The sequence below is a fragment of the Cebus imitator genome, unplaced genomic scaffold (assembly GCF_001604975.1).
Source record: "Cebus imitator isolate Cc_AM_T3 unplaced genomic scaffold, Cebus_imitator-1.0 Scaffold328, whole genome shotgun sequence".
NCBI classification, from domain to species: Eukaryota; Metazoa; Chordata; class Mammalia; order Primates; family Cebidae; genus Cebus; species Cebus imitator.
In genome coordinates, this window is record NW_016107643.1 from 1464738 (window position 1) to 1479883 (window position 15146).

At 39.6% G+C, this 15146-nt stretch overlaps 1 protein-coding gene across 1 annotated transcript in view; it reads left to right on the forward strand.

Annotated features, from left to right (window-relative positions):
* ATRN (attractin) overlaps positions 1-15146 on the forward strand; it is a 163190-nt gene that overhangs the window by 51568 nt on the left and 96476 nt on the right. Inside the window, exons 4-6 of the mRNA XM_017504810.2 lie at positions 1127-1255; positions 2652-2857; positions 4622-4790. Of these exons, the coding sequence (XP_017360299.1) occupies positions 1127-1255; positions 2652-2857; positions 4622-4790 (504 nt within the window). The remainder of the gene's footprint in view (positions 1-1126; positions 1256-2651; positions 2858-4621; positions 4791-15146) is intronic.

Below are 15146 nucleotides of genomic sequence, written 5' to 3' on the forward strand. Positions count from 1 at the left end.
TGTTGACCAGGATGGTCTCGATCTCTTGACCTCGTGATCCACCCGCCTCGGCCTCCCAAAGTGCTGGGATTACAGGCTTGAGCCACCGCGCCCGGCGAAAATGCATATATTTTATTTGTAAAATAGAATATACAGTGTAAATAATACCAATTAGGCAAGGAAATTCATCAGAATGCTAACAGTGTTGGGGTTATGGGTGTTTGTTATCTAGCTTCTTCATATTTTTATATAAATATTTTATATAAAATATCTCAGGTGCGATGCGCATGCCTGTAATCCCTATACTTTGTGAGGTCGAGGCGTTCGGATCACCTGAGGTCAGAAGTTTGAGACCAGCCTGGCCTACATGATGAAACCCTGTCTCTACTAAAAATACAAAAAAATTAGCCTGGTATGGTGGCAGGTGCCTGTTATCCCAGCTACTCAGAGGACTAAGGCAGGAGAATCCCTTGAACCTGTGAGTCAGAGGTTGCAGTGAGCTGAGATCGCACCACTGCACTCCAGTTTGGGCGACAAGCGTGAACCTCTGTCTCACTTTCGTGTAAATTATGTAATGCAAAAGATTTTTAATCTTTGCCTTAATACTTTTTTGTTTTGTTTTATTTTGAAAGATTAGCCTTTGTGGCTCCCCCTTTTTTGTCTCCCAACTTGAGATGTATGAAGGCTTTTGGTCTCCCTGGGAGTAGATGGAGGCAGCCAGGGCTTACCTGTACGCTGACTTGAGACCAGTTGAATAAAAGTGCACACCTTAAAAAAAAAAAACTCACGTCTTTCAGCAATATATATGTGGTATTCATAACTCATAAAATTTGTTACCTTACATGATTGTAGAGGTTTATTTTTTCAAAGGGGCACTATAAAAGTTGCATTAGAATAGGACCATTGATTTCAAATCTTATTAGAAATATGACTCAGAATAAAGGAAGCCTAGCAAAAGATTCAGATCTGTTCCTCAGAGGATCCAGAACTAATAGGGTAGCACTATATATTTATCACAGGAATTTGCCTCTCTTCCTGGATGTGGTTTTCAAATTAAAAGGTTGGATTTGTTTTTAATTTGTGTCTGCTACAATTTGACATATTTGTACTTGTGCTTCCCTCTGTAAGAAGTGTGCTTTCATTTCAGTGGCCTCATTGTTCCTGAGAGAGATGGCAATGAGACTGTCCCTGAGGTTGTTGCCACATCAGGCTATGCTCTGCTGCATTTTTTTAGTGATGCTGCTTATAATTTGACTGGATTTAATATTACTTACAGGTAAGATACTTAAGTCTAGTATTTGTGATTTCATTCAGAAGACTATCCACTGTGTTTTAACAGCAATGATGGCTAACATAGATCGAGGGCTTACAATGTGCCAGGCATAGCGTCAGGCAGTTTACATGAATTTTCTCATTTAAAGTTCTTCTATAAATTCAGTGAGGTCTGGGCTCTGTTTTTTTAGTCATTTATAATTGAGGAAACTGGCAAGAAAAGGTTAGGTAGATTGTCACAGTAAGTGGTGGGACCACAGTTTTAACCCAGGTGTTGCTGCCATTGAACTTCTCCTAGAGGACAGGGACTTTTCTGCTAATGGATAAAAACATTGGAATTTTACAAAGTACAGCTCAACAAATAGTAGTAGTTGTCATGTATTGAATAGTAGAAGAAATCTATACTCATTAAAGTACCTTGATATAGTCCATTATCACCCCCCTTTAAATTCTGAATTACATTGTTTCAAAGCACTGTCAGTAGTTATCTTAAGTTATGTTATTATGAGATGCATTATAGTTCAGTTCTTTTTGTTTGTTTGTTTGAGACTGAGTCTCATTCTTTCACCTGGGCTGGAGTACAGTGGCTTGATTTTGGTTCACTGCAACCCCCGCCTCCTGAGTTCAAGTGATTCTGCTTGCCTCACCCTCTTCAGTAGCTGGGATTACAGGCACTCACCACTATGCCCAGCTAATTTTCTGTATTTTTAATAGAGATGGGGTTTCACCATGTTGTCCAGGCTGATCTCAAACTCCTGACCTTGTGATTGGCCCACCTTGGCTTCCCAAAGTGGTGGGATTACGACGTCAGCCACTGCGCCTGGCCATAGTTCATTTCTTCCATTAAGTTAAACTAGCCCTCCTTCTTCCATCTGAAATGAGTAGATAAAATTACTAAGGAGTTTTAAATGTACCAATCTGGGCAGTAACCTTAAATTTTATTAAATACAAATTTTCAGAGACTATGTAGAGGAATATGTACCATGAGGATGGTAGTTTATTGTTGGCAGTTTGTTTTATTCTTTTCCTTCCCAAACTTCCAAGCATGAATTCAGCAATTCTATAAAGCTTATCATTAGCAGGCTACCAAGAATAGGATAGTCATCCCACCCTTGAGGAGCTAACAGTTCTGCACAAATCTCCTTCCTCCTTGTAATTTCTTTGACTTATTTGTTATCCTCTTAATTACGAGAATCCAGCAGGGTTGATTTGATTTTATTACTTGTACCTGAGGCTATAGCTATACAGTGTTGCGCAAACCCATTTGGGCTAAATCCTTAAGTACTGCAGTTATGCTTGTGAATGAACTGAGACAGCGAGATTCTTAAACCTGTGTGGGAGGAAGTTCTGCTAAGTTAATCTGCCTTGTGTTAATGTAATTTTCCCTCCTATTTTTACAGTTATGACATGTGTCCAAATAATTGCTCAGGCCGAGGAGAGTGTAAGATCAATAATAGCAGCAACACTGTTGAATGTGAATGTTCTGAAAACTGGAAAGGTGAAGCATGTGACATTCCTCACTGTACAGACAACTGTGGTTTTCCTCATCGAGGTGTCTGCAATTCAAGTGATGTCAGAGGATGCTCCTGCTTCTCAGACTGGCAGGGTAGGAGCCTCTTTCATTTTTATTTTTCTTTAAATTTATAGAACATTCCCAGTTAAATAAATTATAGGCTGACTTCATTCTTAGCACCCATATAATTTATGTTAATCAAATACCAGGTAGTAGTTAAACTTGAAACATCCCTCTATCCAGCTGCTTATGAATTTCAATTTCATTTTTTTGTTTTACATTTATTCACCTGGGTGCAGGTGGGCTAAGGCCCAAAAGGGCATTAGCCTGAATTTCAGTTTCATCCATGTGTGGTTGTGGTCTCTTGAGTTATGGAGGGTAGGACATTTTTTGCATCCTGTTTGTGAAAGTTGAAGAACTTGGTCTCACCCATGAAAGGATGTAGCAGAGAGCCAAGCTGGGAGATGGGACAAGAGCTGACAATGATGATATTGCCTCAGAAACACATTCTAAGTTCAGAGAAAATTGGAGTCAGTTATATATTGGAATCTTAAACAAGTTAGCTAATAGCATTATCTAATACATAAATAATTAAAGAAGCTTTTGGGGAATTTTTTTAAGGGGTGGGTGATAGTAACTGTTAGTGATTTTATTTAGTGATTTTCTTTGTAAACTTACTCCTTCCTCAGAACCTCTTTATTTTGAAAGGAAATGTGCTTGTTTACATACCTTAGTGTTGGGTTTTTGTAGAATTAATAATTGAAGCGTTTCAGTATCTACCATTATGCAAATATTGCAGCAGAAGCCAAACTTCCCAAGAATGGAGTCTGTCTCTTCAATTTGTTTGAGTTTCCTGATTTACCAGAAGATGTATAGTTTGTATGATTACTCCCAGGTCTAGTTATCACGCTTATCCCTCCATCTCCGCAGGTTCTACATCTGTAGAGTCAAACAACCACATGTAGAAAATATTCAGAAAAAACTCAATAAAATATAATACAGGCTGGGCATGGTGGCTCATGCCTATAATGCCAGCACTTGGAAGCCAAGACGGGCCCCTCACCTGAGGTCAGGAATTCAAGACCAGCCTGGGCAACATGGTGAAACCCCGTCTCTACTAAAAATACAAAAATTAGCTGGGCATGGTGGCAGGCGCCTGTAACCCCAGCTACTCAGGAGGCTGAGGCAGGAGAATGTCTTGAACACTGGAAGCGGAGGTTGCAGTGAGCTGAGATCATACCACTGCACTCCAGCCTGGGCCACAGAGTGCGACTCTGTTTCAAAAAAAAAAGAAAAAGATAATACAAATAAAAGATACACATATGAAAATAACCATTTACATAGCATTTACATTGTGTTAAGTATTATAAGTAATCTAGAGGTGAGTTAAAGTATATGACAGGATGTGTGTAGGTTATATGCAAGTACTACACCACTAGTTTGTATTAGGGACTTTGAGCATCTGTGGATTTTGGTACTGAGGGGGTCCTAGAACCAATCCTCTGTGGATATTGAGGAACAACTATATATTTTATCCTTAGGACTTTTCATGTGAATTAATAATTTATTTAGCAGGACTTTCTCCTGTGTGTTGCTTAAGCAAGTATTTCATTACCAAAAAAAAAAAAAAACCTAACCTGAATATAGTCAAGTTATCATTAGAAAGTATGTGATTTACCCTTGGTCAATACCCCGAATAAATTAAAATAAAAATTAAAGGGATTTGTCTGATGTTTAAATGCTAAACGAAAGACTAAGTATTATTTAACTATTTGTTACATTTAGATGATTAAAACTTGAAATGCAGTAAGCTTTAAATCTGTATTTTTTGAAGCTAATTCATTATGTTTTTATTAGGTCCTGGATGTTCATTTCCTGTACCAGCTAACCAGTCATTTTGGACTCGAGAGGAATATTCTAACTTAAAGCTCCCCAGAGCATCTCATAAAGCTGTGGTCAATGGAAACATTATGTGGGTTGTTGGAGGATATATGTTCAACCACTCAGATTATAACATGGTTCTAGCGTAAGTTGTTTTAAACATTTATGCAAGAAGCTTAGTTTTTTATTTTGAAAATTTATAAAGCACTGATAAACAAAAATAAATCACCAGTAATTCTGCTACTTAAGGATAATCCCTGTTAATATTTTGGTAGTAGTCTTTCAAATTATTTTGACATATGCTGAGTTTTTAAAATGGAGTGCTACAGAAAATTCATTGTCATGATAAGCAATAATTCATCTTTTTCAAATACTGTCTCTGATGTTTTGCTTTAAGGATATATGTAGTAGTTTCTATCTAAGTAGGGGATTATTTTATCTTTTAATTTAATTAATAGTTCCAAAGGTGAAGTGGTTTTAATTTATAGTTTGCTAGTGGAAATTACACCATTGTCTAATATGTCCCAGGGTTCCAGATCTATTTGCTGATCCCATGCTACTCATTTGGAGGGGAGAATATATGTTGTCACGGTGGAATTAGCTATGGAGATGGACTGGTAGAAAAAAATTTATAAACACTTAATCTTGCTGATTTTATGACTTGGAACTTTTTTCTAGGTATTTTCTGTTAATGAAGGTTGTCAGAAAATTAGCATCTGTTAATTAAGGGATTCTGGAAATATATGGCCGTGTTGGCCTAGTTTCTGCATCCCCCCAAACATAGTCATTAAAACACATCGCATAACTAGTCTAGGAAATTCATAGAAACATGAGCAACATCTATAAGAAAACATGGTCAGGTGAAGCGCAGTGGCTCATGTCTGTAATCTCAGCACTCTGGGAGGCCAAGGTGGGCAGATCACTTGAGGTCAGGAGTTTGAGACAAGCCTGGCCAACATGGTGAAACCCCATCTCTAGTAAAAATACAAAAATTAGCCAGGTGTGGTGGTGGGCACCTGTAGTCTCAGCTGCTTGGGAGGCTGAGGCAGGAGAATTGCTTGAACCTGGGAGACAGAGGTTGCAGTGAGCCGAGATCATGCTACTGTGCTCCAGCCTTGGTACAGAGTGACTCTCTGTCTCAAAAACAAAAAAAAACTTGGTCAGAAGGTAACTGTATGAATGGGTGAGGCTAAATCATTGATAGCCGTAAGACTTGTGTGATATCAGCATCTGTGCAGGAGTGAGCAGAGGGGAGCAATGGGGACACCAATGGGATCCAGAAGATTCTCACTCAAAAGCCCAACAAACTGATTGAAAACAGCTGGAATTGGAAAGAGTTTTGTATATTCTAGTAACAAGGTGAACTCAGGGTATCCATAGTAGTATCTGAAGGGGCTGGAGCAGTTTATACCTTACTTCTTCTCAGAATAAACCAGCCAAAGTATCTTTGAAGGAGAAAGCTTCACACTGAGGAAGAACTGCTGGAAGTAGAATTCAAATTGAGCATGACAGGGACAATAGGGACAAAGTAAAGTTGAAATAACAGTCAGAGGGAACAGAGCCAGGCAGTCTCAAGTATACTGCCCTATATTTGAACAGTATATTGCAACAATGGAAGAGTGAGTTTGAGAGCTGAGAAGTTAGAAAACCTGTACTACACCTGGCCTTCTTGTAAAAGCTCAGAGAAAAATACTTTCATTTCAAATTGAGCAACAGAAGAATATTAAGATCAAATCTCATAGAAAGTGATTTTTTAAAAATAGAGAACACAGAGTAGAACAAACCTCTTCATACATGAAAGCATTAACACTCACAAAACTGATGAAAATTTTAACTCAGTATTCCAAAACAAGCTACAGTACAATAAGAAAATGATATAAGAGACAGGGTGCTGCCGGGCGCGGTGGCTCAAGCCTGTAATCCCAGCACTGTGGGAGGCCAAGGCGGGTGGATCACGAGGTCAAGAGATCGAGACCATCCTGGTCAACATGGTGAAACCCCGTCTCTACTAAAAATACAAAACATTAGCTGGGCATGGTGGCGCGTGCCTGTAATCCCAGCGACTCAGGAGGCTAGGGCAGGAGAATTGCCTGAACCCGGGAGGCGGAGGTTGCGGTGAGCCGAGATCGCGCCATTGCACTCCAGCCTGGGTAACAAGAGCGAAACTCCGTCTCAAAAAAAAAAAAAAAAAAAAAAAGAGACAGGGTGCCGTGGCTCATGCCTGTAATCCTAGCACTTTGGGAAGCCACACAGGTGTATTGCTTGAGCCAGGAGTTTGCGACCAGCCTGGGCAACGTGGTAAAATCCTATCTCTACAAAAATACAAAAATTAGCCAGTCTCATAACTGGGTCTTAAAATATATATATATATAAATAAATAAATATTTTTAAAAAATAAAATGATGTATGAAAAAACAGTATAATCAGAACTTAAAATTTATAAGTGAGGTGATTGAAGTTCTGACAGAATTTAAAAATTTTAGAAATTCAGAATTAAAGAGAAACCTAGAAGGACACAGAGTAAATAAACACAGTAGTTACTACTTTAGAAATAGAATATGAAAGGAGGAAATTCTTTAAAATTATAAATGAAGGCAGGGCTCCATGGCTTATGCCTGTAATCCCAGCACTTTTGGGAGTCTGAGGTAGGTGGATCACTTGAGTCTTGGAATTTGAGACCTGGGCTATATGATGAAACCCCATCTCTACAAAACATACAAAAATTAACCAGGCGTGGTGATGTGTGCCTATAGTCTGTGCTACTAGGGAGGCTGAGATGGATCTATTTAGCTTGAGAGGTTAAGGCTCCAGTGAGCCATAATTGCGCCACTGCACTCCAGCCGAGGCAACAGAGTGAAACTCTGTCTCAAAAATAAAAAGGAATGAAGGTCACTTTTCCCACATTTTGTGGTAAGTATAGTTAAAAATCCTGGACACTATATATAAAACAAGTGAGAGCTCTGAGAGTTAGAGAGAAGATGACAGTCCAGCTAGGGACTTTAGAGTGCAAAGAATAAACAGCAGTGAGTTCCAGGGATTTTCTTTTTGCCTCATATGTCCTACATGTGATTTAGGGGAGGCTGGCAGTCTGGAAATGTCACAAGACACAAGCTGAAAAAGCCCCAGAAAAAGCATGTTTTCTCTAGCTTGAGGGCCAGGAAAGGGGCAGCATAGCAAGACAGAAAACTTTTGGACAATAACTGCTGTACTTCACCCACATACCATAGAAATATGGTCCCATCTCCATACACACCAGCACAGTCTGAAGAGAGAGCCTAAATTTCTACCCTTGCCAGAATGTAGTAAGGGATTCCAGTACCCCTCCCAAGGTAGTGTCAGAGAAGACCAAGTAAGGGGCTGGGACTTTCCTTACTGGTGGAGACGAGGCCATACTGAGCCGTCCCTCACCTTTATAACATCGGCGGAGACCACATGGGGAGCCTGGACATTTCCCACCTGGCAGTAATCGCAGTAAGCGGCCAATCTTCCCATCCCCACTGGGGTGGTGTCAGAGGAGGACTGCTGTAACAGAAGATTTAAATAAGATCCAGAGTCTCATGACGTGATACCCAGAATGTTTGGGTTTCAATTGAAAATCATTGGTAATGCCAAGAGCTAGAAAAATTGCAACTTGAATGAGACAAGACAATCAAAAGAGCCACTGACATGGAGATGACATAGATGTCAGGATCGTCTTGACAGAGATTTTAAAGCCACCATCATAAAAATGCTTTGATGAGCAGTTCTGGGCACACTGGAAGCAAATGAAAAATAGAAAAAGCCTCACCAAAGAAATAGAAGATAAGAATCAAGTGGAAGTTTTTTTTATTTTTTATTTTTGAAGCTGAACTTTTAAAACTGAAAAATACAAGACAAAAACTAAGACAAATCTCGGTGGATGGGCTCCACAGCAGAATGGAGAGGACAGAGAAAACAATCAGTTAACTTGAAGACAGAGCATTAGGAATTCCTCAGTCTCAGGAACAGACAGAAAATAGATTTTTAAAAAAATTAACAGAACCTCAGAGACCTGTGGGACTGTCACAAAAAACCCCAACATTTCTCTCCCTGGGGGACTCCTGGAAAGAGAGGAGAGAGAGAGTATGTCTGAAAAAGCACCTCAAGAAATAATGGCTGAAAATTTTCCAAATGTGACAAAAGACCTGAACTGACAGAATCAGGAATCCTTGTGAACTCCAAATAGTATAAACCCAAAGAATAGACACCAAGACTTACCAGAGCCCAACTTCTGAAAACTAAAGAGAAAGAAAAACTCCAAAACGTAAGTGAGAGAACTTACACTTACAGGAACAAATGAATTCAAATGACAACGAATTTCTTGTCCAAAACCATGGATGTCAGAAGGAAGTGGGACAACATTGTTGAAGTGCTGAAAGAAAAGGATTGCCAGTGAAGAATTCTATATTCAGTGAATATATCTTTCAGGAAAGAAGAGGAAATTGGGACATTCTCAGATGAAGAAAAACTAAGGTAATTTGTTGCCAGCATACTTTTCCTAAAAGAATAATGAAGGAAGTTCTCTAAACAGAAAGCAAATGATAAAAGAAGGAATCTTGGAACATTAGGAAGAAGAAAGCATGAAAATAGCAAAACTGCTGGTAAATACAATGGATTTTCTTTCCTTCTTCTCTTGAGTTTTTAAAATTAGATTTAATTGTTGAAACAAGTAACATAACAAAATAACTTTTGGAAAATTAGAAGAACACACCAAAAATTTGTGAGTGGTATGTGCAAAATGCACTTACCTGTCTCTGTTTTTTAATTGGGAGTTTTGTTCTACCACCAGGCAAGGGATAGTTTTGCGGATTCTTTTCTACCCGTGAAATGAGGGATGATGAGATGGGGAGTGGGCTTCATAATGCCTAAAGTTTCTTTACTGGCACAATTTTAGGAATCTGTACCAAAAGTATGATCTAAAAAGTCTGAAAATTAGATGGAATGTGCATTACATCTCTTTAATATTCTCCATTTGAAAAGGATTTGAAAGCATACTTCAGGTTTTCTGTATATGTTCTTCTTGATATATCCATACAACCTCTCTCAAAATTCACACATGTTAGAGGAAAACAAACTCCCTCTGGAAGACCATCATTTTTAAAATTTTTGTTTATTTTTTAACTTTTAGATTCAGGGGTACATGTGCAGGTTTGTTATGTAGGTAAACTGTGTCATGGCAGTTTTGTGTACAGATAATTCCGTTGCCTGGGTATTAAGCATAGTATTTTTACCTGATAGGTATTTTTTCTACTCCTCTTCCTCCCCCCACCCTCCACCCTCAAGTAGGCCCCAGTGTCTGTTGTTCCCCTCCTAGTATCCATGTGTAGACCATCATTTTTAATACTAATAATCCTACATTTCTAAACTGGATGCTCTGAAATTACCTTACATTTGTTTTCCTGCCCTTAATCCTGATTTGTTTTCCCCAGGTGATTAAGCTGAGATCGTGAAGTCCTTTTTCAATTCCCCTTTTCCTTCTTTTTTGTTTAGTCAGTAGGTCATCAAAATCAGTAGATTCACTTTCAAAATGTCTCTCAAGTAAAACTGGCACAGGCTCTTTTTAAAAAAATTTATTTATTTTAACTTTTAGGTTCAGTGATACATGTGCAGGTTTGTTATGCAGGTAAACTCAGGGTACAAGGGTTTGTTGTATAGATTTATTTCATCACCGAGGTACTAAGCCTAGTACCCAATAGTTATTTTTTCGACTCCTCTCCCTCCTTCCACCCTCTACCCTTCAATAGGCCCCAGTATGTGTTGTTCCCTTCTTTGTGTCCATGAGTTCTTATCATTTAGCTCCCACTTGTAAGTGAGAAAATGCAGTATTTGGTTTTCTCTTCCTGCATTAGTTTGCTAAGGATGATAGCCTCCAGCTCTATCTGTGTTCCCACAAAAGACATGATCTCATTCTTTTTATGGCTGCATAGTATTCCATGGTGTATGTGTACCACATTTTCTGTACCCATCTGTCATTGATGGGCATTAAGGTTGATTCCACATCTTCACTGTTACATACAGTGCTGCAGTAAACATTTGTGTGCATGTGTCTTTATGGTAGAATGATTTATATTCTTCTAGGTATATACCCAATAATGGGATTGCTAGTTTGAATAGTAGTTCTGCTTTTAGCTCTTTGAGGAATTGCCACACATATTTCCACAGGATTGAACTAATTTACACTTCCATCAACAGTGTATGTTTCCTTTTCTCTGCAACCTTGCCAGCATCTGTTATTTTTTTTAACATTTTAATAATAGCCATTCTGACTTGTATAAAATGGCCTCTCATTGTGATTTTGATTTGCATTTCTCTAATGATCGGTAATATTGAGCTTTTTTTCATATGTTTGTTGGCCACATATATGTCTTCTTTTGAGAAGTGTCTGTTCATGTCCATTGCCAACTTTTTAATGTTTAATTTTTCTGTTGTAAATTTGTTTAAGGTCCTTATAGATGCTGGATATTAGACCTTTGTCAGATGGATAGATCGCAAAAATTTTCTCCCATTCTGTAGGTTGTCTGTTTACTCTGTTGATAGTTTCTTTTGCTGTGCAGAAGCTCTTAAGTTTAGTTAGAGCCCACTTGTTAATTTTTGCTTTTGTTGGGATTGCCTTTGGTGTCTTTGTTATGAAATCTTTGCCCATGCCTATGTTCAGGTTGGTATTGCCGAGGTTATCTTCCAGAGGTTTAATAGTTTTGGGTTTTACATTTAAGTCTTTAATCCATCTTAAGTTGTTTTTTGTATATGACATAACGAAGGGGTCCAGTTTCGATCTTCTGCGTATGGCTAGCCAGCTGTCCAACACCACATATTGACTAGAGAGTCCTTTTCCCATTGCTTGTTGAAGATCAGATGGTTGTAGGTGTGAGGCCTTATTTCTGGGCTCTCTCTTCCGTTCCATTGGTCTGTGTCTGTTTTTGTACTAGCGCCATGCTCTTATTGTTACTGTAGCCCTGTAGTAACAGTTTGAAGTCGGTAAACCTGATGCCTCTGGCTTTGTTCTTTTTGCTTAGAATTGAACTGGCCTGATCTATATTCCCATTGCTGCTGCCTTAGTTCAAGCCCTTTAATTTCTGATGAGACTGCAGCAATGTTCAAGTCAGGTTAGTGTTCTTCCAGGTTCTTCTCTTTCCCCATACATAGATTCAAACTATTTTCTTTGCTTGGAACACAAATGCTTTCTTGAATATGAATTTAAAGTCATATCTTATTTCAGTTTTTAGTTACACAGATTTTAGACATTTTCATGTTTTTCATCAGAAGAGCTGTTTGCCAGCACTGGGGGTGGCACAGGTGGTACCCAGAGATCTCTTAGGAGATTGGGTCTCTACAGAGCTTTTCTTACATATCCCCCTTTCCTCTGGGGCAAAGAGAGCTGTCAGTCTCTATTCTTTCTTGGCTGAACAACCCAGAGAAAGCCCCAGAGTTGTTCAGGGGCTCATGCTGTCTTTCCAGACTCTACCCAGCAAGTCATTTGTGTGGGCATCTCCTAGACTGTGTCATTATCAGTAAGTGCAGCCCCTCCATAATCTCATTTCTAAACGTTCCACATTCCAACTACCTTCTTCTGTGGTGGACACTGCTGTTGCCTTGCCCAAATCTCTTTATCTTTGACTGGCTGGTACACCCAACCTGCTATGAAGATTGGCTGTTGTCAATTCATAGCTGACCCTTCTCTGAAGAATTCTCTCAGCAGATTGGAGCTGTCTTATTCAGGAACACCTAGAATACAATGCCGTATCCCGAGGATAGCTGTTAGTATAGAGACCAACCAGTTTGCCTGCAACTCTCCCAGTTTTAGCACTGAGTCTTGTATCCCAAGAAACCTCTCAGTACTGGATGAAATGTGATGGTTGGTCACCCTGGCCCCCAGCCATTGACTGGCTGGATGGAGGTACATGAGTCTGACCCTGCTTCTACATGGGAAACTCATGTTCCAGAGCTCCCCTTGGGATCAGGCCAAAGCTACACTTCAGCTGAGACCACCTTTTTGCTTGTCCCCTCCTTCTTCTGAGTACCTTGCTTGTCTCACTTCCTGATGTTTGTCAAGAGAGCATTCCCTCAGTAAGTCACTCGTATAGGAATCCCCATCCCCAGCTCTGCTTGCAGGGGATCTTACCTGAGCCACTTTCCAGTCTTCTCAGATCTTTCTAATACCCTAACAGTCTTTGTTCCCTACAGGGGTCCATAATCCATTGATTCTTTGTCACTCCCTTTCCTGTTCTCCTTCTTAACTCTCATATCATCTTTTATTTTTCAAATTCCTACCACCTTTTCTTCTGTTTTCATTCTCAGGTAATGGCCTTGCTTCCTGCTTCTCTTTTGAAAGATAGAGGAGATAAAGGTCAGAAAACAGCTTCCACAAACTCCTGCCACCGCATTTCCCCATCACCTACAACTGTGCCCCCTTATTGTCTTCTTTTCTGTAGCTCATTGCTGTCTCATAGAAGTTACAGGCATGATGCAGATGTTCTGTATTTACTCTGTCGTGTCACTGGCCAAGTGTCATTATTTCAAACCTGAAATATGGCTAGTGTGACTTAGGAGCTGAATTTTTAATTTTCCATTCTTAGTTCTCATCTTACTTGATCTGGCACCAACAGTCGATACAGTTAATCCTTCCCTCCTCTTTTAAACACTTTCTTTAGTTGGCTTCCAGGATGCCACATCCCCTGAGATACATATATATATGTGTGTGTATACATTTTTAACTCTGTATTCCTTCTTTGCCTCTTTAGCTCGTTCCTCCTCAGCTGACTGACTTCTGCATGATGTCAGACCAGGGCTTAGCCCTGGTCCCCCTGTCTGTTTATGTACTCTCTTAGTGACCTCATTTAATATCTTGACCTTTGTACTTGGTGACTCCCAAATTTGTATTTGCAGTCTATACTTTTTACCTGAGCTTCTATCTCCAGCTCTTAAATTGACAGCTCAACCTTCTGGCTGTGTACTAGGTATCTTATGCTCAGCATGTCCCATACTCATTTTTTCTCAAGGCTGCTCTTTCCCCCAGATGTCCCTATCTCAGTTAATGGCCACTTCATCCTTCTATTTATTTAAGGCAGAAATCTTGGGTCATCCGTGACTTCTTGTTTCTTCACACCCTGTATTGGTATATTTATTAGTTATCTCTCTCTACATAACAAATTACACAAACTTAGCAGCTTAAAACAGTTTGCATTTATTATCACCATTTCTGTTGGTCAGGAGTCCTCTGTAGTCAAGGTGTCAGCTGCCTGCATTCTCTTCTACAGGCCTGAGTGAGGAAGTACTTATTTCCAAGCTCAATCAGGTTGCTGGCAGAATCAATTTGTGGTTATAGAACTGAGAGTCCGAGCTTCTTGCTGGCTATTGATTGGAGGCTGTCCTCAACTTCCAGAGGCTGCCTTCAGCTCCTAGAACTTGCCTCAGTTCCTAGACGCCACCCAGTTTCTTGTCACTTGGTCTTCACCAGTATAGCTGCTTACTTCAACAGGCTACAAGGAGAGACTCTAGACTGAGTCTGCTAGCAGGATGGATGTCACAGAAACGATATCTTATCATCTTTGCCATATTCTGTTGGTTAAAAGGAAGTCGTAGATCCTGCTTACCTCCTAGGGGAGAGGATTGTACGTGAGTATGAACACCAGGAGGTGGAGATCATGAGGACTACGCCAGTATCTGTCTGACACGATATGTCAAATCTTGTTAGCTCTACTTTTAGCTCTGATCTCTAGTGCTGCCACCGTGAGAAGAGAAGGTAAAATTAAAGGCATGAAAGTGATTGTGCTTTCCTGCTGTTATACTAGGAGATAGTATGAAAGGTACATATTTACCATTATATGATTTTACCCTAACATCCTCCCTCTCTCTTGAAGCAAGAAATCTGGGAGTCTTTTAATATTTCCCCATCCTTTCCTCCTCATACCATAATTTCATATTAAGCTCCCTCAACTCTGTCACCAAATATTTGTCATATTTTTTCTTTTATCTTTATGTACAGCTTGCCGTTCTCTCTTAATCTTCAGCAGTAGATTTCTATCAAATCTGTTTATTTTCATTTATTCCTATTAATCAGATTGCTAAACATGAATTGGGGTACCTTTAAACAGTATAAATCATATTTTTTCCAACTTAAAACCCATCAGTTTCTTCCCTTTGGATTTAATGGCCCTGCATGATGTGACCACTGTTTACCTTCCCAGACTCAGTCTTTTCCTCTCCTGCCATCATTCACAGCACTCCTGCCCCACCAGCCTGCTTTCTTACCCAGAACATACAGTGTACGTCATTACCTTAAGGGCCTGTGCACTTGCTGTTCTCTTGGTCTAGACTGTTCCTGCTATTGGGCCTTAGGGCTGGTGTCTTCTCACCCTTTAGATTTCAGTGTGGTTGTCCCACAGAGGGACCTTCTCTGACTATCCAATTCAGACATTTCTCCCTGTTCTTTTCTATAGTCTTTGTTTTCTTTATAGCAGTGTTTGTCATTTTTGGTTATACCTGT